The following is a 24,430-nucleotide window of genomic DNA, read 5'->3' as shown; positions in this document are numbered from 1 at the left end:
CATAGCCTCTTTTTTCTTAGCCTCTTTTTCCAACAGTTTAAGACAATCCTTAATACCATGATCTTCCGCCTTACAATACTAAAATAGCTTGTGCTCTCATTTTTTAATTAATCTCTTTTGTCTGAACAACATTTATAGATTTCTCCTTACAACAAAAAAGATAGCTTATCCTTTACTTTTTAACTAGTCTTAAAACCTTAAATCTACAACATGCATAATGGACCTATTTTCCCAACTCATCTAGTACTTCAATCATATAGCTAGTCATTTAGGACTTCATCCACCCACTCTTTTGTCCCAACATTGGCAAGTACTTCGCACTTTGGTTTGCAATGTACATCACAATTTACACTTCAAAAAATATGCCTTCATATCCAATGATAACTACCCATTGTACATTGAGCCTCTCTCTCTCTCTCCCACTCACTCTCTCTCCATGCTAAAAAACCAACTTTTGTAGGTAGATTAACCTATAATAATAATAATAATAATAATAGAAAGGGGAAGAGAGAGAAAGAGCGAGAGATCAATTGTCTTACAAAGAAAGTAGATCCCAAAGAGTAATCCTATTGTTGCTATAAGTCGATTATTCTAAGTTGCATGTTTCATTGGTTAAAGTTTGAGTATAAGCCACAACTCCTTACAATTCATGATAAGTAGCTAGATAACTCCTAGGTTTGGGGAGGGGCTACATAGACATGAGAGAGAGAGAGAGAGAACAAGATGGAACAAGGCTCAATGATGATGATGGGTAATACAAGGACACAACACATAAGGGCAAGGACACTAATGTTCAAGGTGGGGCTAGCGACCTAGACCATCTAAAAGTTGCACTGCCTCAAAGAGCAACCTGCGACTATAGAAAAACCTCAATGCAGTTCTCAGTGTTTCACCACTCAATGCAGCCTAACAATCATACCTCTAAGAGAATAAAGTAAAATATCTAACTTTCAGCTAACAGCTTTATTGATAATTGCAATACATGTTCAACACAATGAATCTGTACTACTAGGCTTAAGTTGTAGGATGCGTAATTCAGATGAATATGAATTTGCTTCTACAAGAGGAAATGATACATTAGCATTCTTCTTTAGATGCAGGAATCCACTTCTCCTTGCTTTATCGTATGTTGACACATAGAGACTCCAATCCCCTACTACTTCCAATCATGACCATTGAGAACCCTTATATTCTGTCGATAATACATATTCCCAAGCCATGAGTATTGAGGAACCATTCTTTATCTCTCTTTCTTTTTTCCATAATACTCTCTCTCTCTCTCTCTCAAAGGGGTTAAGCAGGAATGGAATTGGTTTGAAATATCATGTTGAAGGGAAAAAAAGTACTTCCTTTGAAAGGCTAGAACCCAAATATTAGGCCGGCTCATACAGACCCAACATGTGGCCGTCCAAGCAACGTACCGCAGCCACCTATAAAAATAGTGAAACATAAAGCTGTAAAAAGCAGTGAATACAATTTTACCTGGGCTATTTTGCAAGCTTCATCTTTGCACCTAAAGACTCTTGACAGAGTAGCACAAAAACACCTCGCTTACCAACATGCAGTCACTTGGATAATGCCTTTATAAGTATATTCATTTACCAAAGACATTCCAGGCAGTTCAAGACCATGCAATGGTTCTTGAGCAGACAGATTATATGAAGTAGAGAGCACTAAGAAGACAGTCTTGTCACACAGTAGCACAGAGATACTTCACTTACCAACACGCAGTCACTCAAACATTGCCTCCATAAATCATTTTGTTTACCAAAGACCTAGGCAGTTCAAGACCGTGCAATGGTCCTCCAGCAGTCACATTATATGAATTCATAACAATCACATGAAGTAGATCACTAAGAAGATAGCCTTGTCAGACTGATTATCCCACAGGCAAGACAAACCTTTAACCAATCTACAGCCAGCCAAATTATCTGCATATAGCTGGTATACAATAGCACTCCATTGAAATCCAAGTCTTGCTGTAATTGTTGTTATGATCCCAATGCATGGCATCATAAGTCTTTGCCACATCTACATATAGTAACACATCTTGCTTGCAGCATATTGCATACCCAGAAACATACGAATATTGTCAGTAAACTGTTGTCTAAGGCATAGAACTTTATTGGGTTCAAAGCAATCCTCTTTTCAAAATACATGTGATCATTCTAGTAACGTCTAAAAAAACAAGCATGGTCATTGGTAACATTTCAAAGATCCTTCAACATATCTTGATTTAAAAGCGCAGTCTGATAAACCTTCTTGCCAAGAGAGGATCATAAACTGCAGTTTGGAGCAAACAAAGAGATTTGCACCAATAGCAATATGATCATCTCCTATTTGTGAGCCCCATCACCAAGTCCATAGGACACATTGGATGCTTAGTCCATTGTCTGGGGAATTGCCACCTTTTGGACCCCCCTCCCATCTGTCCAACCTTGTGGCATTTTTTGGCCAACCAAATTCGTGTGGATATACAGATGACTTTTTAGTTGGGTGTTCTGAAGTATTTTGCACCTTCATCAAACTCTTCATCATCAATGAAGTTTTGTTCATTACCATCATCCATGTTTGTGTTGATCATTCACTTTGCTTGCATGTCCTGCTTCCATGTGCATACTTAAAATAACTGAGTCAGCTATTATCAAGATTATCAAAGTATAAGCTTGAGCATATTTGTCCTCCCAATCACATGGTACGACGTCTTATGAATTTTCAACTTTGAGATACATTAGTTAATTGCAAGGAAAACATGATCCTAAGGTTTTAACCATATGGGTTTATGTGCATGTCATTGGTCTGGCCACTTCTTCAGCAATGTACTGGGTACCCAAGAAGCACACACAACTAATTAAGATGGAGAAAGGCACATATTCTAGCTTCTCTCAATGATGTTTCCTTCACAAGTTGCATTGGCTTGGTGCATCATAAATCACACAATGAAAACATTGCATACCTGCCTAGCCAATAGTGCACAAGAATTGCCAGATGTCAAGAATCGCGTGGTGGGGGGGCTTGCTTGAGTTGCTGTACCAAACACACACCATACACACAAGAGGAAGCTCACTCAAGAACACAAGAAGAGAGATGGAGACCAAAACGTTTTCTTGTTGGTTTATTCTTCTTCTTCCACATACAATACAATGTACACAGTATAAATAAGATATAACATAAATGAAAGTGGCTTGCTAAGTCAAACAGTGCATAACTAACTATACCAATCAACTAGCGCTCTAACTATGACAGTTGTAAGTAGGTGCAGCAAACTAAATATAATAATTGATAAGTCAATGGCCATGTGAGGATCATAATGACTACCGATGTGGTAATTGTAGACATGCGGAACCATCTAGCCATGTGGTCCACCATCAATGTCCATATGTGTTGAACTTGCCATCTCAACACTCCCCCTCAAGCTCAATTGTATCTCTGCAACTCCGAGCTTGGAAACTTTTGAAGCTTCACTGCACCCAATGCCTTGTGAAAATGTCAGCTATATGATCCTGTATGCTAATATATACCAAGTCAATCTCTCTTGCAAGTACCTTCTCTCTCACAAAGTGGTAGTGCACCTCAATGTGTTTTGTCCTAGCATAGAACACTGGGTTCCTAACTTGCTATATGCTTTTCAGCATAGCCTTTTGCAACTAGCCTAGTCTTATACCTGCTAACCAAACCATCTACATTATGCTTGATTTTGTAAACCTACTTATAGCCGATAGCTTTCTTGCCCTAAGACAAGGGTATCAAATCCTAAGCTTTATTGGGTTCTAAAGTGTTGAAATGCATGGATCTAGCATGGCTATGGTGGATGATATATGTAAACAAGACTCATGAAAACATAGACATGACAACTGTTTATTACACAAGTGAATTAATTTTCAAGATTGAGACTGGGACTCATAAAGACAATCTTGTGTATGTAGACAATGATACAAACACTTGAGTGAAAAAACAAAAGTACTATGACATTGCATTTAAAATGAAAGGCAAGTACAATGCTTTATAGGCTTCAGGATAGGTAGCACCTCCCACCATTGTGCTTATGGGATTAAGCAAGCATGCATATCCTTAGCTGAATTGCTCCATACAAAGGAGCTACGCTGGGTGTAATTGCCTAATTCTCAACATCCCTCCTCAATCACAACCAAAAAGACAAAGTATGTAGAGGCTTTAGTGAGCAACCACCTGCAAAGTGTGGGCACACCACAAACATGGTGATTATCTAGAAGCTATCATAGAAAAGGCTAACTGTGGGTACCAAAGACATAGTGGATATCCAGAGATTGTAATAGGGCTTCGCAAAGTGTACAAAGGGTGTAGTGCCAAGTTACATGAGGAGTTTACAAAGCTTATGACAGAAACATTAGAGCAAGGTTATACAAGGCTTAAAAAAAGTCTATCAAAAAACTAGGAAAATAAGGGCTGGTGAGGCTTGTCCTTCTACTCCTGGTTGTCTTTTTCTTCTTCCTTTGCTCCATGGTCTTCTTCTTTCACCACCGGAGATAGGCTTTCTGAGACCTCTTTTTGGCATGACAAAACTTCTCAATAAGTCCAATCCTTCTGTACAAGTCACAAATTAGGTAGTCATTTTTATCTTTATTCATGTTACTGACATACAACAATTGTCCATGTTTTGCAATTTCTTCATTTCCTTTAATCTTCTTTTCTTCCTCTAATAAGGAGACCTTAATATCAACAAATTTAGGATTTGGCATGTTGATTAAAGTGGTTGAGACATTATCATAATCTGGAGACAAACTTTTTAACAAGACACCAATACATATATTTTCATCCATTTTCAAATTTATTCCTGTAAGCTGGATTAAAAGACTTTCCATATAGTTCAGATGAGATGCAAGCGATGTATTAAGCTTCATGTCTAGTCTAAAGAATTCAATTAGGAATCCATACTTAGAAAACTTTGCCCGGGCACCAAACAATGTGTCGAATCTATCCCAGGTGTCATGGGATGTGTCATAGGTATCCACATGATGAATGTAATTGTCATCTAGCTCAAGCTTAATGATGGCTTGAACCTCCCACTCATTTTCACTAGATCCTTGTTTTGCTAATCATCATTTTTTTTTACTAGATTGCTGCAAGGGCAGCATCCCAGGGCTTCTTCTCTTGTCCATTAGTAATGGCCCATAAGCCCTTCATCAGATAAGCTTTATGCTGATCTGCCAAGTGTGAAACCCAACTTCTTTGAAGTGACATGTCGAAAAGTCTTTGCCCATGCTGAAGTAACTAGAACAACAACAACAAATCAGCACCAAATTCTTAGATTTGAGCAGCAGAAGAGTTAATTGTCTCAAAAGACACAAGTGCTAAGAGCATTAGACAAGTATCAATAGACACTATGTTTATATCTTCTTTCTTGAGTCTTTTAAATCCTTCAAGATCTTCTAAGTCCAAATCTTTCCCTCCCTGATTTGATGCTCGAAATTTAAGTACTCAATAAGATTAGAGTGTCAGTCGGTCCCTTGAGCCAAGAGAAGTGAAGAAATGAAGAGAAAAGTAAGCTTTAGGTTTGAAGGTTATGGCTTCTCTTTAGGATTTCATGGCACGCAACTATTTTTTCTATTCGTGCAGCTCATGGACATGATCATTTGGTGCAAGCCTTGATGGGAAGGAAGCTTGAGTAGTGGGCTTTCAAAGCCCTATGGTCATAGTGGGCGTCGTGCTACGCACAGGGAGAACCTCCATACGACTAGATGACGGGTTACAAACAGGCAACGACCACAAATTTTGATAATGTTGAGCTGTAGAATGGCCATTAAGCTAACAAGGATCTCCGCCTAGAGCAGAGGGACAAATGCTCAAAAGAAAGCCAGTCAAGATCTAGCCTGGTTAAAGAGATCCAGGAGCTTAAAGTAGGATAGATGATGTGTGGCTATGGCAGACAAGAAGCTTGAGTGAAGCTCGAAGTGAAAATTGAGTTGATCATGAAGTCATGAGCTTAGGCTGAGCTAGACAGAAGTGGAAAGAAGCTGGAGGATGAGTATCTTAGGCTGAGCTAGACAGAAGTGGAAAGAAGCTGGAGGATGAGTATCATGCTCACCATGGCTCTGATACCATGTTGAAATGCATGGCTATGGTGGATGATAGATGTAAACAAGACTCGTGAAGACATAGACATGACAGTTGTTTATTACACAAGTAAATTAGATTTCAAGATTGAGACTTGGACTCATAAAGACAATCTTGTGTATATAGACAATGACATAGACACTTGAGTAAAAGGATAAAAGTACTATGACATTGCATTTAAAATGAAAGACAAGTACAATGCTTTATAGGCTTCAGGGTAGGTAGCACTTTCCACCACTTTGCTTATGGGATTGAGCAAGCCTGCATATCCTTGGCCCAACTGCTCCATACAAAGGGGCTACACTGGGTGTAATTGCCTAATTCTCAACATAATGCAACCATCTCTTCATCCATTTGCTGCATCTCAATTTTGACCAATAACATCCTCAAAACAAGTGGACTCAATGTCCTCAACTACCTTTACCATATAAGCATAATGGTGAGTTGCATAACCTTCAAAAACAAATCTTTTAATAAAGTATCTGGCCTTGCTAGACCTACGTACCATTGGATCAGTTAATGAAGTCCTTACATTACCATGTGCTCTTTGTACACCTGGTGTCTTGACTCATTAGCCAAACTCTCCAAACCACTAGAATCTTCATCAAATCCCAAATGATTAGTAGATGCATCATTACCATCCAACACTTTCTTCTTTCCTTTGTCTTTACCTACAATACTTGCAGATCCACCTAAATATGTAGGGCTACTCCTTAGTCTCCCACACCAAGGGCTAATTGTAGATGTAGTACTAGATGATCTTTCTGGTCCACTAAGACTCTATGATTGTTAATTTTCTTTTTGCACATAACTAACATAATCATCATTATCATCCAATGCATCACCACTAGATGCATACCAATTGCTCATCTCATCAAAAATAACATCCCCACTTACTCTGAACTCACCTATAACAAGATTATAACAACAATACTCTTTCTGCTCTAAAAAGTGTCCAATAAAAATACAATTTTCAACATTTGGATCAAGCTTCTTTCACAACCAAACACTTTCAAGTGTGACACATCAGGCTTCTTGCTTGTAAAGCATTCTTCGGGGATCGTCCCATGAATTGCAGCTGTGAAAGTTCTGTTCATAAAATAGACAATAGTATGAACAGCTTGAAACTAGAAATGTTTTGAAATATTCTTTTCAGCTATCAATGCCCATGTCACTTCTGCAATATGTCTATTTTTTCTTTCTGCAACTTCATTTTACTCTGGAATATACCTGCAACAAGTAAACTCTCTTTATCCCATGAGACCTCAAGAAGGCACTGAACTCATTAAAGAGGTACTCTCCCCCTTCATCTCATCTCAAGCACTTAACTTTCAAGCCTATTTCTATTTCAAAGATAGCCTTAAAAGTTTTGAAGTGCTTAAATATATCACTCTTTTCCTACATGAAATATCTTTATAGCTTACTTGAACAATCATCAATAAACGTGACAAAGTATTTGTTACCACCAAGAAATACATTCTATGTAAGCCCCAAAACATTTGTATGCACAATATCAAAGTATATTTTTGCTCATATCTCTGTCATGCGAAAAAGGTTATCTTGTCTACTTACTAAACTGATATGCTTCACACACTTTGTGAAATTCTGCAACTCTAAAAGCAAACAACCCTATAACTAATCCTTTAGACTGCATTAATTTCAACCTTTGTACATTCGCATGTCCAATACGTTTATGCCATATTTCAATATCTACTACCACCCCTTTTTCTTTAGTATATATAGCAATATTTATAGCAAGAATTCCAACATCTAAAGCAAACATATGGCCAACTCTACTTTCTTTTGCAACCAACCTACACTTATCATTCAAGTCTTCTACAAAATAAACTTTTACATTAAATCGAACTTCCAACCCTTGCTCCACCATTTGGCCAATAGACACTAAATTCATTGTGATTGATGGCACATGTAATACATCTAACAACTGTCTGGCCATCATGCAAGGACAAGAGAACCTTTTGAATGTGAGAAATTGGATGGCATGAATCATCACCCATCTGCACATAACCTAGGTTTTGTAAATCCTACATCTTTTCCAAACCATTCAGCATAGCTGGTCATATGATTAGATGTACTTAAATCAACATACCATACATCATCATATGTCCCCTTTTTTGTAACAACATTCATCATATGCTGCATAACAAACGAACCCTCATTTTTGTCTCCATTCTATCGTGAAAATGATGCATAGTTTCCTTGCTGCAATTTATCACTATGTATAATATTCTTTTTAGCATAAATGGACTGCAATATGACCTGTTTTACCACAATAATGGTAAACAATAGCAGAATTTCTAGAATCTTTATTTTGCCATCCATCTCTTCCTCTAGAGCTCCCTTTGCCTCTAAAGTTTTGACGGCCTCCTGAAACTTGCATTTCACTGAATTGCTGATTTAACCTATTTTGTTGGTTATCACCAACACATCCTATATCACTGCCTCTCGAAAAGAATCTGCTATGTCCCCTTCTTGAACTTGAGTAAAATGCTTGGATCTCTTTACCATTTCTATTAGATGAGTCACCCTGTATATTAATCTCTTCAATAATCATAAGAGAAATCAACTCATCAAAATCTGGAAAGGGCTTTCGTACATATACAGAAGTGACAATGATTTCCAAGCCTTCTCATTGTTAAGGCCACCCAAAGTAGATGAAAGAAAATCATTATTATCAGGCCAATACCCCGAAACGTCGTTTCGGATTGGAACAGAATCGCCAGACCGCCGTTTCGAGATCCTACGGTCCATTTCGGACTGGATTATCCAACACGCTAATCGCGTCCAAATCGTGATCCCAGTCTGGAATCTACAAGCGATACCGCACATACTCCAACACCTACATCACACTCCAACTCCCGTGGCCCTCCTCCTCCTCCTCCTCCTCCTCCTCCTCCTCTTCCTATTTCTCTTCCTCTTCTTATTTTTCTTATTATTATTATTATTCTTATTCTTATTCTTCTTCTTCTTCTTCTTTTTCTTTCCATAATTCATTACATAAAGGCTAATCATCATATCATGGCATCGGATTCATATTGGAGGCACGTCACTCCAATCAAGGGATACAAGGGCTCTAACGGATTAAAGAAGTGGCGATGCAACTATTGTGGATTGGAGAAATCGAGAAGCCTAACGCGTGTGAAAGACCACTTGGCATGTGTTTCCAACAAAGACATCGAGCCTTGCGCAAATGTGCTAGCAGAAGTAACGATAAGTCTCCATCTTTAACGCCGAAAGCGTATGGGTATTGAGCTAGAAGAGGATAAATCCTCTAATCCAATACCACATCGGGCTAATGAAACACAAGTGAGATAAGAAGAGACTAGTGGACCTAGTGGCACTAGCCAAATTGAAGGTGGCAGTGGCCCATTAAAAAAAATGCATCCATATCCGTGTCAGATCCAAGTTCAAAAAGCACCCCGTCGTCATCTTCTAGTGGTAGTGGGTAAAAGGGCTCCTTGCATAATGCAAGTGTCCATGTACGACTTCAGAGCCAAGCAATTGTAGAGGCAACTAAAAAACTCACACGCTTATTTATTCGGTATGCTATCCCTTTCAATGTAGCCACTACACATCAATGAAAGAAAACAATCAGGGCAGTGAGCTGCATAGGGTGTGAGTAGGAAGGCTCATCCATGGATGCATTATGCACACAGAAGCTTCAAAAGGAAAAAGCATCCATAGAGGCTCAATTGAAGCCCTTAAACTTTAAATCATAGATGATTCATGAGTCATAAATTATAATTCATTTTGTTGCCTTAAGTTTTGAAAATTGAGTCTTAATTATGTTAAGCTATCTTAAGTTTCAAACATTGAGTCTTGACTCCTCAATCTTCATTCGTGAGTCGTAATATATATAATGAATCAAGATTTCAATCATATGATATAAAGACTCAAAGTTTTGAATGAAATTTGGATATAGATTATTATAAGCATTGATATATTTACATGCCTACATAATACTGTATTTATTTTAGTGTATAATCCGAAACGTCGTTTTTCCATTTTCAAAATTTGACCGAAACTCCGAAACTCTGGTTTTTCCCGTTTCCGTTACTCTCTCGTACTATACATCAAACATTGCATCAAATGCTACAAAAGCATCTGCAATGCTCCTCACCTTCAAAACATACTCATTGATAGACATATTCCATTTCTTCAAAGTATTCAACTCTTGCTTGAGTTAAATCTTTCGTGCCTTTGCATTTACTGAAAACGTATTCTCAAAATTTGTCCAAGCTACATGTGAAGTTTCTACATTCTTGATATGTCCCACCATAGTATTATCAATGATTGTAGATAGCCAATACATCACGTTTTTATTCTTTGCATTTCATTCTTTCCATGCCTTTAATTCATCTGTAATCGCAGGGTTAACTCTAGCTCCTTTTTTCTACCTAAAACTAACTCAGAAAGGCATTTTCCAATACGAAAGTTCATCACACAAAACTTTTATGATGGGTAGTTATTCTTGTCCAACTTCTCAATGATGGGGTTTTCTCTGTTCTCTGTCATTATCACAAAAATGATACAAAATAGCAAGCAAGTCTTCTGCAACCTTTCACAATAAATACACAGCAATACACCAAACAGCCTTTTTCATTGACTGCTCAAAAGTATATGTAATCTGTAACCTATTTGCAAATAAAACTTATATTTGCTTCTTGGCAAACGTCTCAAAACTTACAGATTTGAAATGTGTGACATATACACCCACTTTTGACCGACAGCCGAAATTGCAATATACTCTAAAACTGTTGTTCGCAACCTTGTGTTTCTAAAACGAGACTCGAGACAGTCTCAGATGACAAAAAAACATCACTATCCAAGGGAAAGAGTGGAAGAATGAAAGAGCTTATTATCCGTTGCTTGCTTGCTTAAATCCTTGCTTCTTCTCCTTCACTTCAACCTTCAAAACCAGCCTCTCTCAATGGCGCCACTTTGATATCATGTCAAGAATCCTGTGGTGGGGGAACTTACTTGAGTTGCTACACCATACACACAAGAGGAAGCTCACTCAAAAACACAAGAAGAGAGATGGAGACTAAAACGTTTTTTTGTTGGTTTCTTCTTCTTTTTCCACACACAATACAATGTACACAAAGTATAGATAAGATATAACATAAAAGAAAGTCACCTGCTAAAAGTCAAATAGTGCATAACTAACCATACTAATCAACTAGTATTATAATAACTATGCCAACTATAGGTAGATACAACAAACTAAATATAATAAGTGATAAGTCAATGACCATGTGAGGATCATAATAACCATCGACGTGCTAAGTGTAGATGTGCAGACCCATCTAGCCAAGCGGTCCATCATCAATGTCCGCACATGTTGAGCTTGCCATCTCAATACCAAGCTTGTCAACTATTTATAAGAAAGCTATGCAGCTGAAAGTACAAGTCTTAATAAGAAAAAGGTTAGCAATGGTGTTTGCCCTCAAACAACTAGGTTTGCCATGAGCTTGTAAAGCCAACCTCCTATGTAACTGTCCAAATCACATCTCCAATGGTTAAAGAGATTTCAACCACTACCTCTCTTGAGCAAAGACCACATAGATCTCCAATTGTATGAGTTTATAAACAGACAATAGATTCAAACCTAAGTCTAGGAAATAGAGAACTTTGTGTTGGGTATAAAGCCTCTTACGCTACTCCTGTGTATATTTTTATTTACTTGCATATGTAAGCACACCCTCGCGGATGTAAGTGTATCGTATTTTAAGTATAAATACATTCTTTAATTCTTTATGTGTACCACATTGATAAACACTCGTCTCTCGAATCTCCACTCTCACTGCATACCTCATTTAACGAACACAATACCAAGTACTTCCGCTCGCGCCCTTCAAATTGGTATCAAAGCTTCGACAAAAGTGTGCGCACTTTTCGAGAACTGTACAAGTCGGCCTCTGTGTGTGAATGCGAGCCGACAAGCAATCGAGATTAGTCAGTGGTTATTTTGACCAAATGGTGTCAAAAGATGACGTACCCACGAAAGTGAACCCCGCCCACGAAAGTAAACCCCGCCAATGAAAGTAAATCCGGCCCTAGGTGTAAACCCGGTTCGGCGCTAAAGGGGGGCCGGGCCGCTGGAAAAGAGAGGCTGTCAGTCGATTTGACGGGTCACGTGGCACGTGGATAGGGCCCGCGATTTTCGTCAGGCATGAGGCAGAGGCATCACAACAACGAAGAGGGGATACTTTGGACCATGTTGGCACGCGTGGCAATCATGGATTTGAGGGGGGGAGGGCTCCGTCGGGCGGGAGGGGGAGTCGAGCAGGTTTACTATTTGGGTCGCACAATAGGGTTTGCGGGAAGGAACATGGAGTGAACTTGGCAAACATGGACAAGAGAAGAGAAGAAAGAAGAAACTCTAATGAATGGAATGACGAAGTTCTGAATCGTGGAGTGAATGTTATATAAGGGAACGAAGGTGCCGTAGCACAAGGAAGATGATGAAGACAGCTACGAACCACGAACCGCAATGTCCTCCTAAAGAGGTATAAGGGTAGTGGAGAGCCTGGAGAGAACAGGTGACAGACTAAATGAATCAACCGTAAGGAATGAATGAGAGAGTGGCCTATAAATAGGCATAGTCAGTCTAGGATGGCGTCAGGTGCTACTTGGACAGTATCCCTCGTGGGGAAATTGTTAACTTGCCCAAGCGCCCTAGTACAAAGATGATGAAATCATGCAATGCATAGGAGGAATGTCGGACTTTGTGTGGTACCGAGAACCATAAGGATATGCCCATACTCAATCTTGGGAATTGGCTCCATGCTGACCAAGGGTCGAAGGGAAGAAGAAGAGGAGGAAGATGTAGAGGATCTTGAAGATCCAAGATTTTCACCGGAAAGGGAACCTGCAGTAAAGAACAGTAGACAAAGTGAACTGGAGAACCTGAAACTCAACCTCGGAAAAGAAGCCACTAGCTCCGTACATACTAGAAGGAATACGAAGGCCTCGTCACCAAGTCGCAGCCAAACCTCCGAGGTCCGGATCTAGATGATACTTGAAGATCCTGGGTATCAGTAGAAGAGATGATTGATCGAAGACGGCCACCCCAAGAAAGTTTGGGATAGGTGAAGAACTTCATGTGCAATAGGTTCCCCCTCTGAGGTGGGAAGTGGAGGGGCCCCCGCTGAAGTTGAAGAAGAAGTAGATGCCCCCTCTGAGAGCAAAGAAATGACATCCCCCTCTGAATCCCTCTCTGAAGTAGATAGGGAATCCAAAAACTCATGGATCACGGACTCCAAAATGTCTGATGACGAAGGAAGTGCCGCCGGTCGTGCTGAAAAAGGTATCTAGGGTGCCAAAGAGCTCCCAGAGGTAGCCTCTCGAACCTGAGTAGTTAAGGGTGGGAAAAGATAGGGCTCAGAATGAGCAAAAGGTCGGCAACAGTCGCTATCTCTCAGTGGAGCAGACTGGGTAGCCGAAGAAGAGAAAGGAGTCGAGCAGCCACTGTCTCTCGAAGGACCAAACTGACGAGGAGACGATACCAAACAATCACTATCTCTCGATGGAGCGGACTGCAGATCCGTAGGTCATGAAAGCCACAGTACCTGAAAATAAGTGGGAGAAGACTGCCGTTGGCATTGCGACGATCTCCAAGAGGTCGTAGGAAAATCAATCCTCCATGTGCTCGAAAGCACTTAGTGCGCATTGGATGCGTCTAATTGCATTGAGCATAGTACTCTGATAGCCGATGCAGAACAAACTTGACATGAAATCCCATAGTGGCATCTTCATGGGTTATGAAGATGAAGGTGAAATGGGCTATAGAGTTTGGGTTCCAAGCATGAAAAATGTGCTACGCAACAGAGATGTGGTATTTAATAAGTCAAAGCTACTGAAAAATGCCACATCTAGTGATTTGGACAAAAAGAAAGTGAAATTTCAGCATGATCAACCATTGAAAATTCAGCTCCATTTGATACTGGTTATGATAATCAGTGTATCATCATTGAGCCAAATGACAATGAGCAGCAAAGGGATGCTGAAAATCAGTTTGGACAACAGAATTAGCATGCTCAAAATGAATTACAACAGTTTGAAAATGTATTACAACAACCTGAGAATACAATTCGGCAACCAAATAATGAGTTCGTTGACATTCCTTTGGATATGGATCCATTGCCTGATAACACAAATCATTGTGTAAGAAGGTCTACGCGTGTTAGGAAACCTATACAGAGGTTTGATCCCTCTTTGGACTACATTTTACTCACACATGAGGGTGAGCCTCTCGCATATAAAGAGGCATTATCATGTGAGTTAAAGAAAAAGTGGGAGCTAGCTATGCAGGAAGAAATGAAATCTTTGTATTAGAATGATACTTGGGATTTGGTTCCATTGCCCAAAGATAGAAAAGCTATTCCTAACAAATGGGTCTATAAAATCAAGTGTGTGGATGGCAAACCCAAATACAAAGCCAGGCTTGTAGCTAAGGATTATACACAAAAAGAGGGGGATTGACTTTCAAGAAGTCTTTTCACCTATTGTCAAAATGACCACTCTTCGGGTATTGTTTGCTATTGTAGCATCGATAGAGCTTGAACTTGATCAAATGGATGTTAGAATTGCATTTCTACATGGTGATTTAGAAGAAGAGCTGTACATTAAATAGCCAAAGGGCTTTGTTATGCCAGGAAAGGAGTACTTGGTGTGTAGGCTAAAGAGAAGCTTGTATGATTTGAAACAAGCTCCTAGACAATGGTATAAAAAATTTGATGCCTTCATGCTCTCACATGGGTTTAAAAGAAGCAATGCAGATCATTAATATATAAAGAAGGCTGATGATAGAAGCCTTATAATACTTGTGCTTTATGCATAGAAACATGAAACAGGGAACGGGAACAAGGACAGGGACGGTGATGGGGACGCCAAACCTAGGAAACGGGGACATGGGAACCGGAATGGCATTTAAAAATTTTAAATTATATAACTTTAAGATATCATGCATCATTCTAAAACTACTCATTAGAAATTGAATTGCAACTTACAAGGCTCAAGAGGTAAGCTATTCAATTATAAAATGCATAATACATATGCCATAAATGATGAAACAATGAACAATGAACTAAACTTTAAAGTCTAATCTGAAAGAACATGCCTATGGTCCCATTGCCAAAAAACTTAAAAGATTACAAATATGAAGTCTAATCTTTGAAAGAACATATGCTCATTGCCCCAAAAAAGACTACAAATATAAAGTCTAATCTCTAGACTAAAGCAAAATGCGGCATGCCAAAATAGCCCAAAGGGCAAGTGCAAGACCGCAAGGTAAATATAATATCGACATGGCACAACATCCCAAGTATCACACAATCATCAATGATCATAATATCATATACAATGTACATGTGTCATGTATCATGAGACTCATGATAGGTACACTAAATCAAAGATCATCATCATGATCTGAGGTTGCTCTAGCTACTCGTGAAGTACCAGCCTCATCATCATGTGTACCATGAATTGTTACATCTCCCTCAACATCAACATGTGTCTCCTCTTCTTGCTGCATCTCCCACTTTGTGAATGGATCGGGCTTTGTTGTCATACTATTACATAACATCCTCAAATTAGCACTAACAAATACTAGATCGTTTGCCCTCTCCACACCAAGACGGTTCCTCTTCTTTGAAGCAATGTGAGCATATATACTCCACAATTGCTCCAAACAAGAGGAGCTAACTGACTCACTCAAAATACGGATGGCTAGTTGTTGCAACTCAAGACCATCCAAACCATAGTCCTTCCACCACAAAGCTGCCCCAATCTTACAGCGATCCTCCTGTGCATCCCCACAACCAAAATAACCCCGAAAGGTTCTGCAATACGAAAGTTGATCTCTGATATTTCTTCTAGTGCCATGATCAGGCACTAGACGAGACAATATAAGTCTCCATGCATCCATAACCTCAGTGTCATTCTCCTAACCCTTGCCCTGGAACTCAAGATCCACAACAAATGCGGTTGCATGCATGGGTGAGCTATAGGAGTTCCACCTCGTCACAACTAAATGGCGTGTCTCCTCATACGCCTCATCATTCGGTACCGACTCTTGCAACTTTTCATTCAACCTATCCATAGCCTCATATACCTTGCCAATGCAAGGTTGCATAGCATCCATCACCCTCAATAAATATACAATAGTTGATACCATAGCATCTATCCACTTCACATCATTCCAAAAAATGAGTTATTTGCTTTCTCCAAGCATAAGATACCTGTAGGAGTATCTGCCAATGTTGATGAGGTAAACTCATCACTAAGAAATAACTGCCTCAAGGCACCATTGCATTCTCTTAATCTGCCTAGCATCAAGAAGCTAAAGGCAAATCTGGTATCAAAGTATTTTAAAAGTGTCTTCTTCGACCGCAAAGAGAAGTGATGGCGAAGAAACTGGTGATTCAAAACAAAGCTAACCATTTGAGCTCCTTACTCTATGACAAGTGCAATCCATGGCAGGTTACCAATATCCTTTAGTAGGTTGTTCAAGCAATGAGTCATACAATATGAAACTATGATATGCAGATAATATCCCTGGATAATAGCACCTGCTGCCCTATTTGTGGGCTCTCCATCTGCAACAAATCCCACAATATGCTCTGGGCCAATAAGCTCAATACCTATAACCCACTCTGCTACAAGTACATTTGATGACTTTCCTATCCCCGATGCATCATATGAAGATATGAAATACATTTTCCCACAATAAGAAACAACCATACTATGAATGGATCGCTTGCGTGTATCGCTCCAACCATCAGCAATCAAGGAAACTCCATTTTTAGCCCACAGGCTCTTTCTAGTCACTATTGCTTGCTCAACAAGGCGCTTTTCCTTGTCAAGTAAAGTGGTGTGTAAGGTCTCTAATGATGGAGGTACATACGAAGGACCATACTCACCAATCTTCTTGCACATCAATTTAAAATACTCTGATCTGGCTGCACGAAATTAAATGTGGTCATGATTAAAAAAACGTTCCACTGATGTATCCACCTCTTCCTTCTTGCAATCCTAACTAGTATCAAGTGTACTCTGTCTACGTGCGATATGTGGCGTTGTTGATGCCATGGCCAATGCAACGCCAACAATAGATGTAAAGGTAGCACTTCCTAATATTGACCCTACTCTAGACACATCTTATGGGGATAGTGTCACAAAAGTTACAGGGTTAACTGCAGCACGTCATGGTCTAGATGCAAGATAAGCTTGTTGACCTGCTACACGGTCACGAAGCTCCCTTTGCTTCTCCAAGGTCACATTTAGACAAAACTGTATCTCTGAATTTGGCTCATGTAGGAGATGAGCTCGGATTTGATTATGCATAAAACAGAACAAGTGACAATTGATATTCCATATTCTAATATTTAAGTAACTTTGAAAAATTAAAATCAATAAAAATTTGAAATACAAATGCTCGGCTCAATGGATTATCTTGTTTACTCCACTAGTTCGCTTATATGGGCAAAGCTTGCAAGTCCATGGTCGAGATCCTCCACCACTCAATGAATAGTCAGTATTTACTTCATCCCACCATGACCAATCATTAGACCTTCTTTCTCAACCACCAACCCAACGAGCGGAGCGTGAAGATAAAGCCATTTCAGGCTGAAAATTGAAATAAAAATGGCTCGAGAGAAGTGAGAACTCAAGTCTCAAGAAAAGGGAGAAGGCTCAAGAGTCAAGAGTCAAGAGAGAAGGGAAAAGGAAAGAAGGGAGAAGGAAGAAGAGAAGACAAGAAGAATAGAGAACTTGGAACTTGGAGAAGAATGAAGACGCAAAACTCAAAACTCAAACCTTAAACGCAAAACTCAAAAACTCAAACCCTAAACGCAAAACTCAAAACTCAACCACAAACAGAAGAAGGGAGAGAGAGAACACAACTCTGAAGTGAATGAATGCTGTAAATGAATGTAAGAGTGTATAGTGTGCTCAAGGGTAGAGCAATGTCGGAGTGTGACATCCACCGGAGGGGGATCCCAAGTCTGTGGCCACCAATCGGGGCATAGGAGTGCTGAATAGTGAATGGCAACAGGCTAGTCGCCAAAACGCAGCAGTCTGCATGCTGGAAATTGGTAAACACAGCAGTGTACCACCAATCGAAGGCTGGAAACTACACACAGTCTGCTGTAAACAGCAAGCTAAAAGTAGTGTCTGATGTGGTTGGCGATGACCGGATGATCAGATCGCAACAGATAATGATATCGCCAGCAACTGACGTCAACATGGATGAAGGCATCAGAAGCATGAGCAAACACGGATGGAGTAGCAGCAGTCTCGAGGGCTGGACAGCCACGTGGGAGGAGGCTAATGGCTGAAATCTACACATGGAGTAAGAAACTTGCACAGACGGAATAAGGCTGAATGGGGGCAGCCTGTCTATTTATAGATATGGAAGGGCACCCCAAAAATTAGGGTTTCCACTGAACTCTCTCGAACAGCTCCCCATTTTAGGGTTTCCACTGAACTCTCTTGAACCGCTCCTTGTTTTAGGGTTTTTACTCTAAAGGAGCATTTTTTTAGTGTGTTTTGGGGCTGTTTAAGAGGCTAACCAACAAGTAATGAATATTTTAGCTCAACAGGGGTGGGAACGGTCGGGCGGAAGCAACAAGCAGAAGAGAAGCGGGTAGAAACGTGTAGTCGCAGACGATCGGGCGGGAGCAACAGCCAGCCGAAGGTATAAGTGGGTGCCACATGGCATTCCCTGTCTGAAACGGGACAGGGAACGTTCCATCGATTTGCAACGCATCCCATGACGGCTTCGTGCTGGGGATGGCAATTCCACGTGTCGAGGGGCCGTTCCGGCCGTTTCCTATTTCTATGGCTTATTGTTGGTAAGCATAAGAGCCATGTTAATGCACTAAAAAGACAGCTGAATTCAACCTTTTCCACGAAGGACTTGGGTGCAGCTACACACATTTTGAGCATGTGTGTGACAAGAGATAGAGAGCAGCAGCTCTTATTTCTCTCACAAGAAAAGTACATCAGCAAAGTACTTGATCGTTTTTCTATGGTAGATACTAAGCCACTTGGTGTTTCTTTACCACCATACCTTAAGCTTAGCAAAGCAAATTGCCAAAAAGACGATAAGGCAACCAGCTCTATGAAGGGTGTTCCTTATGCTTTAGCTTGTGGATCACTCATGTATGCTATGGTTGCCACTAGACCTGACATTGCTCATACACTCAGAGTTGTAAGCTGGTTTATGTCAAATCCTGGCAAAGCACCTTGGGAGGCAGTGAAATGCATCTTTCGATACCTTAAGGGCACACAAAGAAAATGTATTTGCTATGGAAAGGATACGTTGGATCGGCAAGGGTATTGTAATGCAGACATGGCAAGTGACTTGGATACTAGTCTACTAGCAGGTACATATTTACTTTGACTGATAGGGACGTTTCTTGGTGCTCTAGATTGCAAAAGATAGTAGCACTTTCTACCACTGAGACTGAATATATTTCAGCCACAAAAGCTTCGAAAGAAGCTATTTGGCTAGGTCGTTCAATCAAGGATTTTGAGCTATCCACCAAAACACATGTACTTGGATGTGATAGCCAGTGCTGTATGTCTAGCTAAGAATGCCATGTTTCATGCACATACTAAACATATTAATGTGAGGTATCACTTTCTCAGATAGGTTCTAGATGATGGTCTAGTCATACTGACTAAGATCAAAACACATGATAACCCTGCAGATGTTCTCACTAAGAGTCTTGCAAAGGCTCAACATGGGCATTGCGTTCGACTAGTGGAAGTTGGTTAAAGGTTCTCTTAGGACCTTTAAGTGGGAGGTTATAGGGTGCAAAGGCCCTTCACTACTCCTGTGTATATATTTACTTGCACATGTAAACACAACCTTGCGGGTGTAAATATACCGTACCCTAAGTATAAATACATTCTTTTATTCTTTGTATGTACCACACTGGTATACACCCATCTCTCAAATCTCCACTCTCACTACACACTCTCTACTACAGAATATACCTTGTTTGACATGCACACTACCTGAGTACTTTTGCTCATGCCCTTCACTTCAAGTGTCTTGTCTGCCGAAAATTAGTGGGATCATGGCCACTCCACAAACTAGCACCGATGAGTTGTCACCAATGGTGACGTTGCTCCCTCTGTGGATCTTGAATCCAATTAGAATGGTAAGTCGTATGGGATGATCAGCATTGCTATCCATGAGTCAAGGTTTCTTCATATAGAGAAAAAAGCAAGAATAGTATCATCCATCTCATAGAGAGAAACGAAAACAAACTCTATAGTCATGGCCAGTGTAGCCTTCAAATCTTTGGCACCATCCTTTGCTCTAGGCTTAAGATGTGGGTATTTCTACCAACATTTCTCTTCACAATGTGTGCCTTTCCCAAAATGTGCTTAGGCTTCCCCTTGGACTTCTCATCCTTCTCCTTCTCCTACTCTTGTTTCTTACCTTTTTTTTGGTTCTAATGACAAGCCCTTGAGATGTCCTAGCCACAAAAGCACCACTAGTGATTCTGGCTCTGTCAATACTAGCCTCTTTATGTTGAGCATCCTACTCTAAAACTATAGAGACATGCTCCTCCCATGTGATGGGGTCCCGAACTCTCGAGATGAGAAGGCTAATAAAAAAAACATCATACTTTGGTGACAAGTGTGAGGATGTTTTATTTTCAATGGATGCTAACTCATCCCCATCTTGTTGATATGGTCCTTCATAGTCAAGCAATCAGCCATAGATATTTGATGCAACCTCATCTCAAGGATCATATAGTGTGTGTCAAGAAACAGAAGGATTTGTGGGGAGAAACATAGTGTACGGCAAACACTGAGACAAAGAAACTCTAAAACACTGAGGAAGAAGTGTGAAAAATGATGAATATTGAATCATGCTAATACAATGGAGCAAAACTCCAAGATAACTGGATTGTCTTGGCTGATTAAGCGGGAGCACTTGGAAGGAATTTGCACTATGAAGCAACCAAAACACGGTCCTTCAGATAGAGGTGTCAATAACAAGGAAAGGAGCAGCTCTATAGAGGGAGCAAAACGCAATCCTCTGAGAATGGAATATCAGAGTGAACATTGAAAGATGAAGGATAATAGTGGAGGGACAAAAATACAGTCCTCAAGAGCTGTCCGAGATGAAGGATATGGTAAACTCTCTCCGAAACGATGGTTGTTGTTCAAGCCCTTCTAGAGTGAACTAAACAGAAATCCCTCGTATCTAATGTAGGGCTAGTAAAGGTGTAATCTACTGTAGATGGCCTGAATCTACTGCAAGTGCAATCTTTGTAAAGTAGCTGATGGTTGAGAACTGTCACCTCGATGCTGGTGTCGCAGCAGGAGCTGGAAACACACACCTTGGGTGGCACTCAGACACTAATAAATGATACAAATGAAGCCTTTTGGAGGCTACAAATGGAAACCAAAATAGGAATTCACGGAATACAATGAATTTAATGGCTTTGCTTGTCTCAACAATGTGCAAAGGTTCAACCTTGGTAGAAAGAAGACAAACAAATCCACACCTTCGCTGCACAAAGGACATTGCAAACCTGAACAAGGACTGAATCATGGCAGCTCATAAAGAGAAAGGAACACGCTCAAGAGTTGAGTCTATCCCAAAGGATTGCTTGATCAACAATCCATCCAATATGAGGATCCCTTACTGGATGGTGGATGGGGGTGCCAACAAAGTCCCAAAGGTCAAACGAGCCTAGGATACACTCCACTTTGCAAGACCAAAGGGAGTAATTAGAACTATCCAGATGCTCTTTCTTGGGACACGAAAGAGGAACAGGCACTTGCATGCATCAACAGAAGAGAAACACAAAAACAAGAAGGGAAGGACAGGGAGACTGAAAAGAATGCAAAAAATAGAAGGAATGGACTGAGCTGATCTGAAAATGAATGCTGAATACAAGGCTGGACTGATCAATCATTGTACACAGCTGTTACATGTCAATGTGGGTATGGGAGCTTTCGCTCAACCGCCAAGACCCACAGACCGCTTATTGTTTCAAGCGTTCCAAGCCAAGCACTAATGGCTACCTCTCACATAGCCGACGCGCCATCCATATCTACGGGTGTAGTGAGCTTACCTCCATGCCATTCGAGGTACCTCCTCTCCCGCACACTCCGGTAGCTCCACAATCCAAGTGCAAGCTTCAAGCAAGCTCCATCCTCAAGCTCCACGCTCCAAGCTCCATCACCGCGAGCAAGAGAAGAGAAGAAAAGAGAAGAGAAGAAGAGAGGAGAAGATGGAGAGCTTCTCCACCCCACGGTCCCTCACCCTCACACACTCACTCCCTCACACTCTCACACTCCCTCTCTCAAGCACAAGCTCAAGCAAGCAAGAACAAGAACAAGAAGAAGAAGAGGAGAGCCACTTTTTGCTACACACAAGAATGAGCTTCTCATTCACTTTTCAACTTTATATACAAAACCCTAAATCCCTTTTGGGCGGTCATCCCCTTTTCCCTTTTTTACATGGCCGGCCATAGCCTAGGCCCTTTTTCCCATTGTCTTCTATCTTTCTAGCTTCCTTTCCACCGCCCATCTATATTTACATATTGCACGGGTGAGAGCCCGGCGCTCCTTGAATTAAACCGTGATGCGCTTGCACTCTTTTACACAAGTTCTGTCTTGCATTTTTCCTTGTGCGCCTTTGCCTTCCATTTCTCTTGCCTTGGCCTTTGTCTTTGTCTTTTATTTTAGCTTTCCGGATTTTCCGCCACCTGGCACTCTTTTACAAGATTTTAGGGTGCGCCTTTGTATTTTAAAATGCACCTTTCCCCTTTTGCAGTTGCCTTGGACTTTTAAGGTTGCCCTTGCGCTTTTGGCCTTTTCTCCTCTTCTTTCTTCAGTCGAGCTACCTTTTTTCCGCCTTTGCCCTGCGTCTTTTTTATTTTCTTTTGTTTTCTTCGTGTTGGGGTTAACATTACCCCCCTCCTAAACAAGTGCCAATCCCATGGCACTCACCGTCGTAGGTAGCAGGCTTTAGCATGCACCGAAGACGTGGGTGGCAAGGACGTATGTGGTTGCCATGGCGGAGTGTTGGTAGTGGTGGGGAGGAAGGTCGTTGGGGGCACATTGATGGATTAAGTGGCAAGTGGTAGGGCAATGGGAATGGGTGGTAGGGCTGTTCTTTGGAGAGGGTTGCACTGATGGAGTACAAGTGGCGGTTTGTTGGGGATTTTGTACATGATAATTCTTGGCAGGCTTACAGGGTGATAAGGATAGGAATTCAGCGTTGAGTGTTGATGAAGAGCGAACGACACCTTCGTTGGAGTCTTCAATACCTGCAATTGGAAAACCTCTCATGTGGTCTCTCCTTAAGGGGTAGTACTAGTCTTCTTATTGTGCACAAGACATATTTTGATTAGTTTGGGAGACAGGTCGAGAACTCTAAGCAAGCCTGGAGTATTGTCCTGTACTTGAGGACCCAAACCGTGTATAGGTTATAGTGTGAATATTAAGTGAGTACGCGTGCGTATTTAGGTATTACTTAGTTAGAAGACTGTCGGCCTAGTTTCTTGTATAGCAATGGATCAGTGAAGCAAGGGGCTAAGTTGATGGAAAAATTTGTCGATGAAGACAGGGAGTACACTTGAAGATTGCTTGAGACATCACTATGGTCTTGTCAAGGCAATGTAGTATAATTGAGCTGCTTGATGTCTTAGCTTTTGGTAGCTAGTGGCTACTTGTAGTGCTTGAAAAGTATGGTGTACTTTTCCATGGTCTTTCATGCCTTGCTTACCATTGTTGATTGTAATGGCATTGAGATGGAGTGCAAAAGAATTGTGCAAGTGGTTCAGGGTGACAGGTCTAACCATAGGCGAGGCGAGCTCCCTAGGTATGTCCTGTCCTTAATGTGCCCTGAACAATTGTGGGGGATGTACAAAGAACTAGGGAATTAGGGACGGAGCCAGCCGACCGAGATCACTGGACGTACCTAATTTGAGGACCCCTAGGTGCGTTACTGCAATCGTCTGTGCTTTTTTTCTTTTCTTTTCTTTTCTTTCTCTCTTTTTTTTTATTGTGGAAAAAATGAATGCAATCAATGCCATACATTGAGGCTGTTAGCCTTTCATTTGGATTGAGAAATGTTGGGATCCAAAGGCTATGAAAAATGAATATTATAGAGATGATTGTGTCACCAGCCTTGATGCTAGAGGAACTGTTGTTGAGATGAAGAAATACACTTGAGATTTTGCAAATCTCTTTGTAACATGTGAGACATCGAACAATTGAGGTAGCACTTGGAGTGAGCTGTGCATAGACAAGGGCAGAGCATCTTGCGAATTGAATC

General features: G+C 40.7%; 1 protein-coding gene across 12 annotated transcripts in view; it reads right to left on the bottom strand.

Annotated features, from left to right (window-relative positions):
- Window positions 1-922: 922 nt before the first annotated feature.
- Window positions 923-24,430, bottom strand: part of LOC148025546 (uncharacterized) — a 96,951-nt gene continuing 73,443 nt past the window's right edge. For 2 of the 12 annotated variants that reach the window (XM_087692756.1, XM_087692764.1), the window contains one exon: window positions 923-1,430. Coding sequence is in view for 7 of the 12 variants with exons in the window: in XM_087692764.1 (XP_087548890.1) it covers window positions 1,374-1,430 (57 nt within the window). In the remaining 5 variants the exon portion in view is untranslated. The other 10 variants (XM_087692765.1, XM_087692758.1, XM_087692769.1 and 7 more) reach the window with 8 other exon arrangements.

Source organism: Lygodium microphyllum, chromosome 14 (genome assembly GCF_053477565.2).
Source record: "Lygodium microphyllum isolate KBCC chromosome 14, Lygodium_microphyllum_v1.1.10, whole genome shotgun sequence".
Classification (NCBI taxonomy): Eukaryota; Viridiplantae; Streptophyta; class Polypodiopsida; order Schizaeales; family Lygodiaceae; genus Lygodium; species Lygodium microphyllum.
This window is presented reverse-complemented; position numbering and strand designations above follow the sequence as displayed.